Raw genomic sequence first — 20205 nt, forward strand, 5'->3', positions numbered from 1 at the left:
TTTCCGGTCCAATTTCATATCCTCAAACTAGACTAAACAGGAGAGCCACCTTGTGCTGACAGCTAAGCAAGCCTTCCTCTCCTTCTCTTTCCAGGAGTCGGGAAACACAGTGACAAGGTACGTTTTCCCCTCCAGTCAAGCCACAGTGATTGTGCCAGGTCAGGCTCTTTCTGCTGAGAAGGACCCACGCGTTCCATGAGAAGTTTCCTTCTGCCTGTATTTATTGCCTCCTTACCTAAAAGACTGCCAGGCTTTACAGTGACCGTGCTCAGGTAAAAGGACTGAGGGGGCATGGTTTTAGTTGCAAGGGCTTAATGCGGGACTTGCAAGAAAACAGCTGTTTTTCTTGCCTGTAATTTTCCAAATCCTCATTATTTGAGGACAATTTCAGGTCTAACATGGGAAAGGCCAATAAGGTTAGAGACGCAGCAGGAGGAAGGAAGGTGAGAAGAGGCCAGAGAGAATCCAGAAGAAAGAGCCCACGGCAGAGCTGAGGCCCCCTAAGACCAAGGCGGCACTTTTCAAAACCTTGGCGCCTGCGGGGTGTCAGGAATTCGGTGAGAATTGCTGTGTGGGCTCCGCTGGGGAAGCCGGGAGGGAGGAGGAAATGGATATTTTATGAATGAGGAGCTACGTGCCGCCGGGATGGATGTGGTAACGGCGGGGAAGCAGATTCTGAAATATAGCAGCAGCTGCAGTGTCCTCAGGTCCCGGTTAAGTTCATGCCCTTGAAACCTAACGGTGAGGGTTCTGAGGAAGGCCTTCAGCGCCAGGGCGGGAGCCTGAGCCTTTCTCGGCAGGTCGCCTAGCGCAGCTGGGCGCGCCTCAGCCTGTGGCCGCAGCGCCCGGCCCGGGCCGGCCCTGGGGTGGCGCAAAGGCTTGGGCGCTCCGAGGCGAGGGCCAGCACCTGCTGCGGCAGGAACGTTGCCCACGCGCACAGGCTCGCGGAGGCGACCTCTCTTCGTTGCTCTATTTTTTTTTCCCCCAGGGGAGCAGATAAATATGCAAACCCTTATAACTAACTGTATCATTCATTGTGAATTAACTGTCAGAAAAAGCTAATCGAAGCCTGTCAAAAACAGTCAACTATCACAGTTTGTTATGTGATTACTTTCAGTGAGTTTTAAAAAAAGTTCTCTGGTATGTAACACTGAATATTCATTCAGTGTATTTCAGTGTTTAGTGGTTAACTGTGATTATATGTAGATGTTCAGATATTTAGAAGCACTTTAATGTGATTTAAATATTTAATAAGTGTACTTAAAAATCACAAGATTTTAAAAAGCCTAAAAATATGCTTATAAACAACAGGTAAAACCACAAAACAAATGGAACAGGATTTGTTGTGTGGAGGACAACTTGAGACAAATGTAGAGAGTAAGGCTGGCAGACAAAGGAGAAGCTGGCCTGGGATGGGAGGAGATTCGGATTTGATGGTGCAACTTTAGAAATTCTGGAAGAAACCACTTCTAAAAAAAGACACATATGGATTTCCAGTTAATTTTATCTTTGTTTATTTAAATGTTATGCCCTGATATCTTGAGCAAAGTGACCACTATTTAGGAAACAATAATAATAATATATTTTAAATATAATATATAATATATTCGTTACTGTAATTATATTTATCTTATTTTGTTGTGGTTGATTAATGAGAAGGCTTATGTGAGTTAAGGACCATTTTGCTATTTACTTGGCATCTATGAACTAGCTCCCAAATTTTAAATGAGCTGGTGAAAATTAAGTCAGAATCTGACATCTTACAACTTTACGTAGTCTCAAATTTTACTTTGATCTAGTCGTATGATTAGAGATTTACTTGCTCTGTAGATAGACAGGAAGCTCTTGCTTATCTGTCTCTGCATTTCCAGTGACATACTCTCCATAGACACTATGATAAAGGTGTGTTCTGGAACTATCCAGTACCAATTCATTCATGAAAACAAATTATTACATGTTCTGGAATTTTATGAGCATCTCCTAAATGGTTGTTACCTTGAACGTGGCCATGGTGGGGTGAGAGTATTCCCAGCACACAAAACAAACCGTTGCATTTTGTTCCAGAGATTTGGTTGTTAAGCCTTTTCCAGAACATTACTGTGCTTGGCCCTCAGAACTTTTAAGCTCTGTAATTTGACTTCACTGTTTTCTTTTTCCTAAAGTGTACGTTACCTTGGACCATAACATAAGACGGTGTCAAGCGCCCCTACTTGAAGAACTGAGATACCTGCAATGCAGCCGTCCCCATCACGGCAGGCCCCGCACCCCAGCCCGTTTCGAGTTTACACCTTCTTGGGGAGCTCAGACCTTCACTTCTGGCAAGCATTACTGGGAGATGGATATGGGGGACTCCTGTAATTGGGTTATAGGACTGTGCAAGGAATCCTGGGCAAATCGGGATACTATGCGACTCAACTCTGAGGGGATCTTTCTACTTCTATGTGTCAAAGTGGATGACCATTTCAACGTCTTCTCTACCTCTCCACTAATACGCCAATATATCCAAAGACCCCAGGGCTGGGTAGGGGTGTTTTTAGATTATGAATGTGGTATAATAAGCTTCGTTAATGTTGCCCAAAGTTCCCTCATCTGTAATTTCCTCTCACGTTCCTTCTCTTTCCCTCTCAGACCTTTAATTTGCTATGGACCCAAATGATCAGAAACAGGTCACAAAGCACACCAAGGTCTTGGGAATTCCAATAGCTGAGGGGCTCATATCTGGGTGACTTCTTGAATGGAAAAAGTCAGTTATACTCCATTGTCTTTAACTGCATTTTACCTTCAGGAGATATATTTGTTGAATTATTTTTTAAAGGGGTATATTACTGTTTTAAGTATGGACATTTGCTTTTCTATTTTATTTTAATAAAACGAATCTCTTTTGTTATACTCTGTAGGATATACACACCTTTCATTTCATTTACTATCTGAGCTTGCTAGAGGTGAAAGAATACTTGGGTGTGGAAATCTAGTTAAATGGATAAGTGCAAAGCACAGAGAATTCTCCTTCCAGAAAGTCCTTGTCAAAACCCAGTGTCGGTGAGGAATTATCCTCTCCCTCCTCTCGCCCGCGGGAATCCTCTTTCTCTGTCAGTTCTCAGTTTACCGAACTAGATTAGGCCACTTGACAATATGCCCTCAAGGACAGTTTTACTGCCCCTTTTGTAAAACTCGCAGCAGGTTTTTGGGTTGTTTCCCCCTAGTTTGCAAATTACAAGAAGGAAGGCCAGGTGGGTCCTCTTCAGAGCCACATCCCTAGCATGAAATACCAGGCTGAGGCTATGAGAGGCATCAAAAAAGTACTTGAACAAATGAGTGCATGAATGTTTAGGAAAATTATTAAAAGCATAGGCTATAGAACCAACCCAAGCTACTATGATTTAGACACAAAGAGTAGGACAGGGAGTGCTGAGAAATATTGTTGAATAAATAAGTCAATTATGGGGGAGCAGCTATACAGTGAGGCCCAGAGAAAATGAGGTCCCCAAGAGGGGACAAAAGATTATAATAGGAGAGAAAAAACCCCCACAAACACTACAAAACAAAAGCAAAAACTATCCACAGCTTTTTTCTCACAAGTCTTCACAGACTTTCCTGGAAAAGGAGTAAAACAGGCTCCTCTATGGCTAGCATCCCATCTAACCCTACCCCCCCCAATTCTTTATTAGGGAAATTCGATTCTTTGCTGGAACTTTTTGTATTTGTGTTTGCAAACATTTCACATGGAGGTGAGGGCGGGGTAGGTGAGGGGGAAACCAAAACAACCCACACCATCCTTTCCCCAGCCGATCAATAACTCTCTCATCATTGATGTTTCTTTCTCTCTCCCTCTCCTTTCCTCTCTCTGAAATCAATAAAGATATATTTTTAAAAAATAATATTTGGAAACACAGTGAAAGCATACAGTTCCACATTACTGACCCAAAAATATACCTTCCCTGCCCAGAGGCCTCTAAACATTATGGAATAATGGTGAAGATGTTGTCAAAAGAACGTTCTTTGTAACCACATGACCAACCTCACTGCTCTTCTCTTCCTCTATGTATTTCAAATGTAATTGAAAATCCGTATCTTGCTTTGTATTTTCAATACACTATAAGTTGCAAAGCATAGTCTTGCTCATTGTGATATGACTATAAAGAGGGAAAGAGAACAATTTTGGAAAGTCATGTACTACTTCCACGCCAGAACAGAAAATTAAAATAGAAGCCTCATTCCTAAGAACCACAAAAGAAATCGAGGTCTGATGCCACAGGGCTGGCTCTTACCTCTGTAGTTGTTCAGCACGTCTAGGAGTCCAGAGAAGCACCATAAAGTGAACTCAGGATTCACTGGCTGAGGCTTTTGCATCTGCACCAAGTCAGTCCTGTAAAGAATGACATCAGTGGCATTTGGGGCCAAATGTTCATCACACAACCATTACAAAATTAGTAGCTTTTAATCTAAGTTATTTCATCAGAATCCTCCCATTCTGAGTTAATGGGGTATACATTGTAGTCTACTCTCTTGGGGATATAAGAAATGTTACCTTACTTTTTTTCTACACTTAAAATTCTATCAAATTTCAACTTACTCATTCTTCTCAGATACTATTCCATTTCTAAAATTATTCAGAATCATTTTCTTCATCTGCCCTACCTCAGGGAAGGCTAAACTTCTGGGTATCTTAGAGAGAGCAGAAAATCCAGGAAAAGACTTTGGGACTTGAGTCTACAAGTAGTCACCAATGAGACATTCAGTGTCTAAAAGGGAAGCATCCACAAAGCCAGGCAGCTTTGCTTTTTGCCCAGCAAGGAAACCTAACTCCAGCCTGGCAGCCCTGCTCCTGAAGGTCCAGGAGGTCGCCCCCCCCCCCCCCCCGGGTCCTGCCTACAAGAGGGACATTCAGTGATGGAACAGGCTGAGTCCATTTTCCATTGCTTTTCAGAGAGAGTGTAAGCGGGGGAGAGAGAGAGAGAGAGAGAGAGAAACATCAATGTTAGAGAGACACATCGATTGGTTGCCTCCCGCACGGGCCCCCACCAGGGCCAGGGATGGAGCCTGCAACTGAGGTGCGTGCCCTTGACAGGAATCTAACGTGGGACCCTTCAGTCCGGGGACCGACGCTCTAACCAGCTAGAGTGATACCTTATTATTATAAATGTATTGGCAGACATGTTTTTAGAGCAAAATACAAGAAACAGTGCAAATGCCCACCAGCAGAAAAAATGAAGAAATATAATTTATGTGCCAGTTATCCAACTTACTACAATACTTCCAAATTTACTCATTGCCTGCTCTTTGTAAATGGATCTGGACCCTTTAAATATGTTTTCCTTGCCAAGGGGCATGATGTTAAACTTTGTGACTAGAAGGCAATGGAGAGACACTGAAAGGAAGTGTTTTCCTTCCCGGTTCCCACGTGCTCCCTTGGCAGGTGGCTCATGTATGCAAATGAGCCACCACCTGGCCCCTCCAGCACCTGGCCCCTGAAGCAGATATGGCTTCACCAGTGCATCCATCCTGTGGAAGACTAAATTTCATTCTTAAGCCCTTTTGTAGAATTTCCAAAGACTAAGAAAATTTTCTTAAAGATTTGAACTATATACTCTTAACCAGAGATTAGGTTATGGTAGGTGTAAACATGAGTTAAATCGTTTTGATTGTATTTATGTAATTGCTTTATCTATTTAAGGAAACAACAGATCCCTTTAGCTGGTAATTAGAATAGTTGGTCTGATGCCATTATTTGATCTTACATTTTTACGCCCACATAAAATGACTATGTATGCCTTTCAGTGACCCTTCATTATAAACCTAAAATATATTAACTACAATAGGTCTTACCTGGTTCTTGAAGTTCCAGGTGGGAGCAAAGCCAGCAGCAGGAGCTTCTTCCAACATTGCCCTTCACTGGTTTTGTAAGTAGAATGCCTCTGGCAAGACACTTCCCCATAAACAGTTTCTCACAGTGCTCTAGAGATAAGTCTCTGGGGAGCTCCAGGGAGCAGATTTATAGCAAGTTTTTCTTGTGCAGCACCACAGCTACTTCTCTGATAGTCAGGGAGGCCCATGGGGTGGGGGAAGACTCTTCATTGGTTGTTCCATCTCAGACCTAGGGACAGTGACCACTCTTTGTATCTGCTGTTCTACTCTCTAGAGTTCTCTTGACCTTTTACCAGACAAGGCCTCATTGCTGCAATGCTGTTATGATCAATCATTCTTTATAGTCATTTTCCCTATCTATGTTTCTGCGTGGTTTCTCTGTCTTCATTGGACCTTGACTAATAAATGTTATATTCATGCAAGTGGATGCCCTGTGTCAGCGAAATCTAGTGAACTAAAGCCACAATAATGCATGGATCAAACTTCAAACGTTAGTGAAAAAAGTCAAGTACTAGAATAATGTACATGGTATAATTTTATTTATCATAAAAAGTTCAAAAAATACACAAAGCCAAAAACATATAAGCGATCTAGCCATGTGTGGTAAAATTATAAATAACAGGAAAGAGCAACATATAATTCAAGAAAGTGAGTATCTCTGGGAGAAGAGGAAGGCACACTGGCCAACAATACACGGAGGGGACCAAGGATACTGGTAGTGTTCATTTTCTTCATCTGGTTATTGGGGTTGGGGGGATTACAAATGTTATTTTCTTTATTATTTTTCATTATACTTATTGTCTAACTAATGTGGTAACATAGTATCCTCTCAGCCTCAGGGGACAGGCAGGGCTCGAGGCCTCTGGCTTGGAGCAGCCCTGTGAATTTTCCCATGTGCCCTTGCACAAACCGACATTTTCTCTCTTTTTTTTAAATTCTCCTCTGAGGATATTTTTTCCATTGATTTTTAGAAAGAATGGAAGGGAGGGAAGGAGCGGAAGGGGAAGGGGAGAGAGGAAGAGAGAGAGAGAAACATGGATATGAGAGAGACACATCGATTGGTTGCCTCCCACATGTGCCCAGACCAGGGCCAGGATAGAACCTGCAACCCAGGTATATGCTCTTGAGCATGAATCAAACCCGCGATCCTTCATTGTGTGGGCCAACAATCTAACCGCTGAGCCATGCCGGCCAGGGACAAACTGATGTTTTCTTTGTGTGCAATGCCAGGAGTAGATTTGGAGTGCTGAATTAGACTCGATTCCCTGATAATGCCACATAAGAGTTTTAACATATTAGGCTGTTCTTAATTTTAACACATAGTTCAACTTCAGAATAACCTTCTGTAATTATAGAATAAAAATCATCTACCTCTCTTTTTTTTTTTTAAAAAGGTTTGTTTGTTTTTTACTATATCTTTATTGATTTCAGAGAGAGGAAAGGAGAGGGAGAGAGAGAGATAGAAACATCAATGATGAGAGAGTCATTGATCGGCTGCAGCCCGCAACCCGGGCATGTGCCCTGACCGGGAATCGAACCCTGATCGCCTGGATCCTAGGTTGACGCTCAACCGCTGAGCCACGCCCGGCTGGGCTACCTCTCTTTTTTGATCCATAAGGAGAAGAAAACAAATAATAAGATGCACACCTTTAATTTTTGGTTTGTCAATACACCCACGATGATCCTTCCTGTGAGACAGAACACACCAACTCAATGTGGGGTCTCGACAGAAGCACCTTAGGCCACTTCTCTCAGAGTCCCTGCTGCCGCCTGCACGGTGAAGGCTGCAATAGAGATCTGTCTCTTCACTTCTCCCCAGGCCTTAGAGCGATCCACTTTGCTTTCAATATCAAACAGAGCATCATAAATCCCTGGGAAGGACTCCCCTGCGTACTTGTTGTGGCTGCTTGGAGCATAGATGACATGCCTGTTGGTGAGAAAAATAGTTTGCTGTCTATTAGTTGCCCAATGATTATACAAGAGAAAATCAGGAGCATGCTACAATTCCTGGATCACATAATTCTAATTTTATGATTTCAATAAGCCACTTCTCAACTCAACTTCCAAGTTCAATCACCTCCGAAGACTGGTCTATGGAATATGTATTAATTACTTACATTTTGACTTTAAACAGATGACTTAGAGTGGTTCTAAGCAACAAAAATAATGATAGCAAAAACAGCTTGTCACCTACTATGGACCACGCTTGACAGAATTTACCTATAATTTTCATAATCCTTAAAAACAAATTCTAAACAGTTAATATTAGTGCTTCAAAGAAGAGGAAATTGAGGCCTGAGAGATTAAGTGATCTGTCTCAAGGCACATTGCAAGTAAGTGCTGACTTTTCACTATGTTACTCTGTCCCCCGAAATGTAGCAAACTCTGGTAACTACTAAAGTCCCATTTGTGACCAGCCAACCTACTATTTTGTCTTTCCTTCTCTTTAAACAAGAATTCATGCAAACATGTTAGAATGTCTCGCTTAAAGTATGAAGCATCATTAAAAACAATTCTGTAACCTTCAATCTCAGAAAGTGATGTTCATTTGAAAGAGTTATGCCAGGTTCTGTGACAGCCCTGGCAAGGAAGGACACGCTCCAAAGTAAAAAAGTAAAGAAGAAAAGAGGCACAACCATGCTGCCATTGGTGAGCCAGTCACCCTGTCTGGATAACGCCCTTACTTCCAATTCCAACCCTTTGATAATCTCTAATCGGAAAGATGGGGCCATTTCTGATGGCCAATGTTTAATTCATTCTGCAACACTTAGTAGGACCAACCTGGGGACAGAAATAATTGCATCTGTCAAAATTAGAAAAACAAAACCTAATGTCAACATTAAGAGAGTGAGTAAATTATATTATATTAGAAATTGTATATATTTATATATAAATACAGGAGTTGGAAAAAGTAGCTTTACAGTTATGAGTATGTAAAACAGGTTTTTTATTATATTATTATTTATTAATTATTGTATTATTTATTTGTATTACAACTGTAAACCTACGTTTTCCACCAGTATATTCATTATGTCTTATGTGTATACATAAACACAAATATATTTAAAATAAGAGAAGGGCTAAAATGACATACATTAAAATATAAACATGATTTTATATCTGACTGATGAAATGGAGAAGACTTTTATTTTCTCTTTGTGACTTTCTGGATCTTTTAAGTTTCTTACAATGAACATATATTCTTTTATAATTAGAAACAAGATACTAAAAAGAAAGATACACAGTTACCATATTATATGAAGAAAAAAAAATATATCATATACTATAAGTATTTTAACATTTTCTACTTGCAAGAAATCAATTATAATTTTTCTACAGTGCAAAAAATAGAAATGCTAGTATAATGAGCTATTTTCCTCCTTACCTGTAGAAAGGCCTGTCTGGTAACCCTAACGGATCAATAAATGCTCGTTCCAGAAACATCAGTTGATCATTCATAATTCTCAATAATATTAGGCTAAAAAGGAAATGAATTCAGTTATAACATCATGAAAATGCGTGCATTACCTAGCAAACAAAATTTAGATCAAAACTAAACAATGCTAATGTATTTTAAATTCCTATACTTTCACATTAAGAATAATATAGTTACATTTTTAAAATTCTATAAAATACTATTTTGCTGAGGCTTATAAAACCACAGAAACAGTTACATATGCCAATGGGGAAAATGATAGTAACGTTTCTTTGTATTGAAATAATAATTAATTGATAAACCAAGGTATTTAAACATAGGCAAGACTTTTTCATCTTAGGTATCCTATTAATCTACTCATGAGAGTAATTCCAACACGCACACACCTCTCTCTCTGTCTCTTTTTGATCTTGTGGCTACCAATGAAAACCACTGAACATTCCTTACACAGAGAGATTCAATTTGAACTAACCCTGGGGGGGGGGGGGGGATGCTCAGAGCACCAGAGTTATGTAAACGGGATCTTTTCTCTCCAGAAGCAAGCTGGCTCCCCTGGGGAGACTGCAGAACTATAGGTCTTCAGGTTGAATACTATGTGCACGTGAAGGTACCAAGGAGCCAACACTGTATCCTTTGATGGGTCAAGGAACCGATTCAAGGGAAGCAGGATTCAGAAAGTGTCTCCTCCTCAGACTTCCGTTTTAGTGGAGAAGTTTGGCATCCAGTTTCATTTAGTTGAGCCACCATTTACTATTGTGACATGCACTGCACTGCTCTAGGTGCTCAGAATTTGTAAATATAACACAGAGACACAAACTGTACCTCAAGTATCATTTAGAGCAAATAAAACAAATACAGAAATAACTCAAGGAGGGGAAGGCTGAGTGTCCCTGAAAGCCATATCTGAGCCATACGTAGTTTGCCAGAGGGAGAAAAATCACCATTTTAAGAATAGAAAATCAGCTTCATAGAATATATGGTGTTTGGGGATCTCTTTAAAATTTCTTTCTCATTGTTGACTTTTTTTTTATATATGTAAAAAATTTGGAAAGGATTATAAAGTATAAGAAAAAAATCTCCATAATCAGCCCAGGATAACACAATTATTACACAAATTGGTTTACTTTTTCTCCGTGTTTGTTCAACAAAAATGTAATCAACTGTATTTAAATTTGTATGTTTTTTGTTTACTTTGTATTTTATTATAAATATCTTACCATATTTCTTTTATAATCATCAATTTTAATGTTTACAAAATGTTTTAATTGGTGGACATCTAATTTTTTTAGGAATTTCTTTCTTCTTAGGTATTAAGATTATTTTTAATTATTTTGTATTATAACTCATATTTTTTTCTGAGAAGCCTTTTTTTCCCTTTCAAACTTCAGACTCTTAAAAAGATACAAGAAAAAGAAATACTACAGCAAAAAAAAAAGTGTAAGAACGATGTGATGGCTCTTAAAACTTTAGCAATATGTATTCATATTTTTCAAAAGGTTAAAACAATTCACAATGCTTCAGTCAACAGCCTGTAGCAATGGGCTACAACCAAGTTTTAAATAGTTACTGACTTGATATGCAAATAGAATAACTATTTTCATTTGTAGTTTTGAATTAATGAATTTGAATATTTTTTGTATCTGTTTCTGTACAGGTAGAATCCTCTTTTAGATTTGTTTATCTTGTCCAATGCCAGTATTTCCAACTTTGATCTTTTGGATTTTCTTATCAATTTTCAAAAAAATATTTTTATGATGTCTATATTACCCCCTTTCCAAATTTGCTGAAAATGAGGTTTCCCGAGTTTTTCTTTTTCAGAAAGAAGTCTTGTTGAGGACAGTGGGAGCTCCCTGGCCCGGTCCTCTCGGCCCTAGTGAGGAGACAGGCTGTCCCTCAGGGACTTTGGAAGAGGTTTCCCACTCTTTTATCTTTGTTTTTGACAATTAATTTTCATATTATTAACCACTGCCATGTTCTCAAATCTGCTCACACTATCATTTCCCCATTGCTTCTGAACTTGAAATTTCACTTCCACGAAATTTCAATGTTTAGTAAAAAATTTTCCCACACCTGTTGCTTATGTTTGCATACAATGTAAGATCACACTTTGAATTCGCTTTTTTGTCAGGTGCCTAAAAAAGCTTATACAGCATTATTTTTGAATATGTCTTTCTTTCCCCATTTTTTTATATCCTTCCTTACAAATACATCCTTATATCTCACTAGCTTGTAAGACTGTCTGCTCTTATCTTTCTATGTATTCTTGCATCAGTCCCCAAGCATTTGATATTTGTATCACCATAATATATTTAATATAAAGTAGATGTTCACCCTCTCTTAATATCCTCACATTATTTTTTCTCCCATCTTAAAAATCTGTTCAAATTATGTTTTATTTTTGTGACTTTATAAAGAATTAACCCTAGAATAATGGCTTTACAATATTTGTTATTCCTGATAAACAGAATTTTCCCAGGTGGAAGTGGAAGAAAAGAACTCTTTGTGGAGGTAATGACGTTAAGAAGAGGGAGAAAGAAGGCGTGTCCTAGGAATAAGGGAGTTTGGTTGAAGTGTGATGGTCAGATACTGAAAGAAAAGAGAGAAAGCTGGAGAAAGCTCTGGTCACATAGTGGAGGCCCTTCAGTGTTAAGGTGGGGATTTTGTATGAATGAGTTAGTAGTAAAGGAGGCACCAGCACTTCTCAGCAGCACAGTTGCCACTCAGAACGTCAGAATAGGTCCCTGAGATACGGTGGCCCTGTATGCATTAGAGTGGAGGGGCAGAAACAGCAAAATCCTGCAAAGATATTTCAGCAAAGACGTCAATTTGCATCTCCTCTTAATTATACCTATTACACTACCAACTTGTATATGGAGAACATACTTGTTTTTATCCAAGTCTTGGAGTCTCTCACTGAACTTAGAAGCAATTTCTGTAAAGTTCTTCACTGCAGAAAATAATGAATCTGAAAGAGAAATTAGGACCTAATGGCATTGTTCTATAGCTTAAGCAAAGGGAACAATAAACTAAGCTGTTCTTCTTTGTATTTTACAAGGTATTTATATTTTGTATATTATAAGATGAGCATGAGTGAAGTAAAAAATGCATTTATAGAATTAAACAAAATATTTAATCATATGGAACAGCAATAAATAATAAATGGACCTAAGGTAGGTGATCATATTTTAGAGATTCACAGAAACATGCAGATAATGAATTCTGAAAGAGGGAGCACAGCATACCAAATGACACCTGGTATGTTTTCATTTCTTGCGGATGTTTCATTGAAATATTGTAGATTTTCTCAGCATACTTTCTTAAAACTACAGCGTAATCTCGACAGTCAAAAGGGAGCACCAGGGAACTGGCCAGTTCAAATACCATCCCTCCTCGGACCTGGGCCACCGTGTGGTGATACTTAAAAGCTGGATCATAAAACTTTTCCACCAATTCGTATGTTTCATAGACACTGTGATACAGTGGGTAGCTGCTGAATTTGTTTATTGCCTATAAAAACACACACACAACAACAAAGAACAGAATATATCCTTGTAAGATAGCTTACAATCAAATACATAGTCCCCTATTTACTATAAACATTAGTGAGACTATTTTGGTCAGTGATGAATAAAGTAAAGCATTTAAGTACCTCAATAAGCCACTTACAAAAGGGTTACTATTATAGTAAAACCTGTCCCAGGTTTTTACTAATGAAAAAATATCTGTATGTAACATCAATGATATTATGAAAATTATTTTGGGAAGGCCTAACAGTCTTGCCTTTAAGAGTACAGGAGACGTGGAAATGCTTCTCACACAGAGAAAGGATATGTTACATTTGAGTGAAAATTTAAGAAGACAGAATGGGTAGACAAAATGACTGAAATTCCATGAATGATTCCCTACAAGCAATGTGCTACAGAGTCTGAGCATTAAGGATTTCAGGAGTGGACCCAAATCTCACTAAGGAGAGAGAAGGAAGGTTAGGACAGGTATAAGAAACCAAGAATGCACCCAAGAGGCAAGAGGGAAAGATTTTTTTCAAACTGTGAACTGCTGATTTATGCCTTTTGCCTAATTTTTTTTAGCTGCATTTTAAAAAACTGATATAAAATAACACTATATATAGTGTGTTGAAAAGACTGAGACTCTGGAATCAGCCTGTCAGAGTTTGAATCCACGCTTAGGACTTGTCGCCAAATAATTTTAGATGGTTAGTAACCCAAAAGTTATTAACCTGTCTTGGATGCAGTTTTCTTGAAGGTAAAATGTAGATAATATTAAAATCTACCCTCGTCACTACCCTACCTAATCCAGCCTTACTTCCTACCCCAATGGTAGGAGATTAAAGATTTCCTTTTTGGAAATAGCAGCTGGTCCAGGAGAAAAGACCTATAAATGATCAATGTTGGTTGGCTCCCAACCACGCAACTAGAACAGGCATCCTCAGTCACTCTCCTGTGGAGCTTCCCATTCCACAAGTAGGCCGTGAATCAGCTTTTTATGGTCTCTGTCCTAAATAACAGATTGCTAAAGATGACCAGGCATCTAAAGTTAACTTGAAAGATAAAGACAAAGCATACAAGCTAAAATAAACTCAGAGTAAGGAGGTGCTGCAGGAAATGGAGGGAATCTTAATAAAAAAAAGATGTCAATAAAAAATGAGCGACCGAGTTGAGAAAAATATTTCAGAAAGTAGAAAAAGACACAGGTAGAAACAAAAGAAGATCAATAAAACAAGATCCTCAACTGCTGAACTAATAATAGTTCAAAAGTGAGGAAAGAGGGAAGAAGTAATAAAAGAAAATACATTTCTTCCAACTGTAAGACACAGGTTTCCAGGCAGAAGAGCCCATTTTGTGTACAGCCCAGCGTAAGAAAAATGGCATCACCAAGGTATATGTGTATAACAAGGATGACCAAGTCATAAAGAAAAGATACTAAAACCTTCTTTTAAAAAATATCAGAGACTGCCCGGCCAGGCGTGGCTCAGCGGTTGAGCGTCGACCTAGGATCCAGGCGATGGGGGTTTGATTCCCGGTCAGGGCACATGCCCGGGTTGTGGGCTGCAGCCGATCAATGACTTTCTCATCATTGATGTTTCTATCTCTCTATCCCTCTCCTTTCCTCTCTATGAAATCAATAAAGATATATTAAAAAAGAAAAAATCAGAGACAGAAGAACTGGGTTTATGGCCCGAAAATCTCAACAGAAATCCTGAAGTCTGGAAAACAGTGAAGCCGTGAGTTCAAATTTCTGAGGGTACAGGATTTTTTCAACCAGAAGTTTTGTACCCAGCCAAACTATGGAGGAATTGTGTGTGGCAAAAATAACATTTTCAGACATGCAAGGTCTTTAGCTGTCATACACCCTTTTCAAGAAGTTCTTGAAGGATGTGCTCCAAAAAAAGTACAGAGTATACAAGAAATAGGAAGAAACAAAATCCAGAAAACAGAAGATCCAATACAGGAGATAAATGCAGGTACTCTCAGATTTCCCCGGGAAGGGAAATGTCACAGGCAAGGGCTGTGCTACAGGCAGAGAGAACCACCAGAGAACCCAGGGGAGCCAGAGAGGAGCCCCCACGGGGGATAATGAAATCTGCCAGATCACCTGATGTGTCTGGATAGGGAAGAGATGGCGGTAAATTAGCCACGGATACATGGAGGGGAAAAAATAAAGGTGTTCTAATCAAGTACAGTGCAACTACATTCTGAGAAAATGTGGTGAAGGTTAATATTGGGGGGTTGAGAGAAGAAGCAACATAACAAAACTGAATGCCTGTCTTCCCCAGAGAGAAGTAAACGGATAATACATAAAACTGATTAGTTGAAAGAATTTTAATCTGCTGAACAGAATCAAAGGTGGGGCAAGTTTGAAAGTGGGATAAGGGAACCACTGTTTTTCATTATAAAATTTTCTAGCACTACGTGGCATTTTATGAACTATATACTTATGTTACTTTCATAAAAGTAAAAACTATAAAATTTACATTATTATCAGCAACAACGATTAAAAAAACCATAATGTATATCTGTTCATTGTTCATTATGCCATTCGTTATTTTAACTTTCATGTTTAATGACTGGAAACATAATCAGATAAAAATTCAAATATTTGCAGGTCCTGAGATCAATTTTGAATAAGGATGGGTAGAGAGGAGTCAAAGACAATTCCTACATTTTGAGTTTAAATAACTGGGTGAATGCAATACCAATAAATGAAACAGAAAATATATTTAAGGGAGCACATGGAAATTCAAGTTACAAGGCTCAGGACACCAGATGCAGCAACTGTCCCCAGGAGTAGCACCATGTCAACCACTGAGACTTCTCTCTTCTGCTTCAAATTCCTTTTCCCTCTAGTGCTTCAGTCACTTTTCCTGATTCAGAATGGTTTGTTTAGCTAAAATATATTCATAAATGACTCTGAAGTACTTATGGATAGACTTACCCAATTTTTAGTATACCGTGCTCTGCCTGAAGCAATTCCGAGTCTTTGGAAGAACACCTCAAAATCATTACCAGATCCCAACTTGTTAATCCTTTTAGGAATAAAATTCAGGATTATTTGAGTAATTTCTTCATCGGGTACAGATTAAAGATTAATTAAACTCCATTCTTACCATACTAAACACTAAATATAATTATTAGATGTATCTCGCCCTAGACATGCAGAAAAAAATTTGAGAGAAGTATCAGTTCTGATCACAAAATACCTACTACAAGCATATTTTGAGTAGGGTGACCATTGTTCTCTTGGGTTCCTGGACCCAATTCCAATGAGTGGAGGGGGATTATCCCCACACCAACAACAAGCAATTCTTCAGGAAACCAACTGGGTGTCCTACAATTCAACTCAGTACTGACACTATAGACCTGGAGACAGCATTAGATTCTGTGGTAGGCAGCTGGACAGACATGAGCAGAGCAAGGATGACGGGCCAGGTACAGAAGGTCACCAGGGTGGAAAGCCCCAGATGCCTAGCAACGGACAATCGTAGGGTGGGACCTCATCCCCAGGGTGACCTTTCCTCCTCTAGCATATTGCTGGACACTCGGTTTGGACCCACCCCCTGACCTTTCCTCCCTAGAGATAATATCTAGGCCTCAGTTGTATTTCAGCTCCAGGCCCCGAACAGCAGCAAAACCAGGCAAGTGATGCCACGGCTGACCTCAGGACCAGCTGCATTGACCAATGACCCCCTGCCCTGGTGCCTACTAATCCATCAGTGGAGGCCTCGACCCTGAAAGGACATGCCTGGAAAGCTGCTGAATATTCCATTGAGACCCTCCCCTAAAATCTCTACCCTTAAAGCCCTTAGGACTGCAGGTCCTTTTTACTCAAATAAATGCTTTTTATTTTCTATTACAGTCTAAAATTAATTTTGGTTTACACAACCAAAACTGAAATAGTGTCTATATATTTTTTATAGTAAATAAATTATTTGTTAATTGCATATGTTCAGAAAAAAAGATAATTTATAGAGTGACTAGGGGACAGAAATATGACAGGGACTTACTTTCCACCATTATGACCTTTGATTTATGTACCATATGTATATATTACCTACTCAAAAGGGAAGCATTTTGTGATGGCCTACAGATTTACCTTCAAAATACATAGCAATATTTTATTTGAGAACCTCAACACCACTTTTCCTTTATCAGATGTTAGAGAATTTTGAAAAATTAAATTTTTATTATTAATGATTGAAAGAAAATACCTTTTTATTTCCAACACAATCCCATATTAAATTCAGTAGAGAGTTTTGTCTGTTTGCTTGTTTTATTGCTTACCTGGGCATGCCAAGGAACTCTGCTGAAGGACTTTTTTTATTCCAGCTCTCATAGAGAGATTTGCCTTCAAAGCCTTCATCAGGACTCTGGAGCTACACAAGTGAAAAAGGGAGAGGGGGAGAGAGGGCCGTTGAGGGAAAAGGAGAGGGAGGGGGCAGAGGGAGAGGGAGGGAGAGTTTTAAAATCTAGATGTTCACTAACCAGGGAATAAATACCTAAACTATATTCAGCAAAACAAGGGAAGCACCCTGGCGGTGGCTGCGTTCGTTGGAGCATCATCCGGCACACCAAAAAGGTTGTGGGTTCGATTCCAGATCAGGGCACGTACCTAGGTTTCAGGTTCGATCCCCAGTCAGGGCGAATACGGGAGGCAACCAATTGATGTTTCTCTCTCTCGCTCTCTCTCTCTCCCCCGCCCTGTACTCTCTCTAAAAACATCAATGGGGGGGGAAAAATCCTCTGGTGAAGATTAACAACAAGAACAACAACTATATATATATATATATATAGGAACAAAATAATTTTACTCAAGCTTATACATTTACACAACACTTTGGTATATCGGACAGTATCACTCCATTTATTCTAAGAAGTGCAAACCTGGAATAGTGTAAAAACATGACTAAATTCTCAGTTCACCACTAAAAGTTGAAACAAACAAAACATAATAAAACAAAACTGAAAATAGTCAAGCATCACATCGTTTCAGGCCTGACCTAGAGAGGAGCGTTTCTGCGCTAACCCCAGGGCGCCAGCTGTCCAGAAAACAAACAGAACCGCCAGGTTTCCGTAGCATTTACCTCAAGTTACAGGAACGCTGGGAACTCGCTAAAGTAGCCTGGTTTGAAATGTTATACATTTCATGGAAATTGACCAAACTGCAGGCAAATGATGGAGCTCTTAGGGAACAACATGAACAGACATTTTTCAAATTTACTTTTTCTATCCCTACAGGAAATGCTAAGTTATAAGGTTAAATTCGATGCTTGTGAAGCCAAAGCTTAGTGACATTTAAAGCTTACTTCAAGTCCCTACCTGAATGGAGATATTATGTTTATCTTGGTAATTACATTTCAATTAGTAATTCTATTAAATACGCAAGTCTTTTTTTCCTTTCCAATGCAAATCAGGTAATTAGCAGTAACAAGGAAAATCTGCCAAGTCCAAAAGTCGTTCATTATGACTAACTTCAGGAACAGTGCATTTATGGGCAGGAAACGAAGGAGAAGTGTCGCCTGTTCTTTAGGACTCAGGCATCACCTCTCCACCAAGTTCAGTACCTCGAGTGCTGCGAGGATTAGGAGAACTTTAGCTGTCAGCCCAGCCCAGTAGGGCTCAGAGGATCGGAGCCCAGGTCAGGAGGTCAGGAAAAGGGGGTAAAAAATTAGTGTAAATTTTGTACCTCTTTTGTCAGGTTGTACACGAAGCTGTACATCAGTGGAGTACAATCGACTCTCAGAGTGTAGTTTCCTGAAAGACAGAAGTTAGATTATATTTTATTTCATGCCTTCAATTTATTCTTTCATTCAAGGACTAGTCCTAACGCCTTAGCCAGAATGATCTTTGTAAAACCTGAGTCCTGCCCGGCTGGGCGTGGCTCAGCGGTTGAGCACTGACCTAGGATCCAGGAGATCGGGGTTCGATTCCTGGTCAGGGCACATGCCCAGGTTGGGAGCTTGATCCCGAGTCGGGGGCATGCAGGAGGCAGCCGATCAACGACTCTCTCATCATTGATGTTTCTATTTCCCTCTCTCCCTCTCCTTTCCTCTCTCTGAAATCAATAAAGATATATAAAAAATAATAATAAAATTTTTAAAAAAATTTTTTAAGGGGGTTGAGAGAACAGCACAGGGGATATAGTCAATAACGTTGTAATAACTATGTATGGTGCCAGGTGGGTACTGGACTTATTAGGGGGACCACTTAGCAAGTTATATAAATGTCTAACCACTATGTAGTACACTATGTTGAAACTAATATAATATTGCATGTCAACTGTAATTGAAAAAAATGTTTTAAATAAATAAAAACAAACATCCATTAGTCTGGGAACAACAACAAAAAAATCATACCTTTTTTGCTACCCCACTGTAAAATCATTGAAATCTTTAGTTCCATGATTTACTTATTCATTCAATACGTATTTACTGAATTCCTACCCTATACCAGGTAATCTGCCAGATGAAACCAAAAAGAGTGCAGCTTTCCCCAGTGAGCACTCGGGGGCTCACGGCTGCTGTGCGCCAAGGGCAGGGGCCCGACAAAGCATCACACCTTCCCCAAGCACACGCCAATCAACCTGCCTTCCTGATTAGCGCATAATTAGGACTAAAGTGCTCCTACTACCGTGATCACATCTTTTCCTATAAGACCAATGATATTCACCTTCTATAGAAGAATCAGCATTAATATAGGCCACACCACGCTCCTGCAGGAGTCTGGAATTCTCCTATAATGTGAAAGAAAGAAATGCGTAAACATATAGCCATAACCTCCCCCTGAAAAAATGCGCATCTACATTAACTGTGTGCAGATTTCGGAATTAAGCTGGCCCACGTTATCCACAAATTTGACATGTAAGATTGTCAGAATTATTTGTTTGAAATAAAACTTACTTGAATTATTTGAATCTCAAAAGTTATTGGTAAGCATAACAAGTAAAACGTTTTTAAGACTAAAATGTAAGCTAAAACTGTCCACATTCTTAATCTGGTAAAAGGATGTTCATTTCTTAACCATACTATAGCTTATCCTTCAAGAAATTCTCTTAGCAAATATGAACGACCTAAGAGATCTTTTCAGTGGAAGTCTTCTCATGAATATCTCATTATTTAAGTACAGAATCTTGCCTGATTGACAGGAAATGAGTAATTTCAAATATATCCATTAAAAACAATATGTAAATTTCAATAAGGCCTGTATACCCTGAAACATGAAGTTCTCCTGTAGGATGCCACCACCTACTGGTCAACATTGATCACTGCCGTTTTCAAACAAAAGGAAGTGTGTTTTTTGAGACATCAAGTGGATTCTGAATCCCTTACACATACAATTCCCTAAGCATCTTGAATATAAGAAAGAAACCAGAAAAAAAATGCAACTCTA

The 20205-nt window shown here is 39.2% G+C and overlaps 1 protein-coding gene across 2 annotated transcripts in view; it reads right to left on the bottom strand.

Moving 5' to 3' along the window:
- Nucleotides 1–6382: 6382 nt before the first annotated feature.
- Nucleotides 6383–20205, bottom strand: part of FOLH1 (folate hydrolase 1) — a 47328-nt gene continuing 33505 nt past the window's right edge. For both annotated transcript variants that reach the window (XM_087821614.1, XM_087821616.1), the window contains exons 12-19: nucleotides 19486–19549; nucleotides 18503–18570; nucleotides 17101–17192; nucleotides 15755–15845; nucleotides 12544–12808; nucleotides 12185–12266; nucleotides 9251–9343; nucleotides 6383–7792 (exon numbers count right to left, since the gene is read on the bottom strand). In XM_087821614.1, the coding sequence (XP_087677740.1) occupies nucleotides 7603–7792; nucleotides 9251–9343; nucleotides 12185–12266; nucleotides 12544–12808; nucleotides 15755–15845; nucleotides 17101–17192; nucleotides 18503–18570; nucleotides 19486–19549 (945 nt within the window). In that variant the 3' untranslated portion in view covers nucleotides 6383–7602. The remainder of the gene's footprint in view (nucleotides 7793–9250; nucleotides 9344–12184; nucleotides 12267–12543; nucleotides 12809–15754; nucleotides 15846–17100; nucleotides 17193–18502; nucleotides 18571–19485; nucleotides 19550–20205) is intronic.

The sequence above is a fragment of the Miniopterus natalensis genome, chromosome 11, assembly GCF_054644295.1.
Source record: "Miniopterus natalensis isolate mMinNat1 chromosome 11, mMinNat1.hap1, whole genome shotgun sequence".
NCBI classification, from domain to species: Eukaryota; Metazoa; Chordata; class Mammalia; order Chiroptera; family Miniopteridae; genus Miniopterus; species Miniopterus natalensis.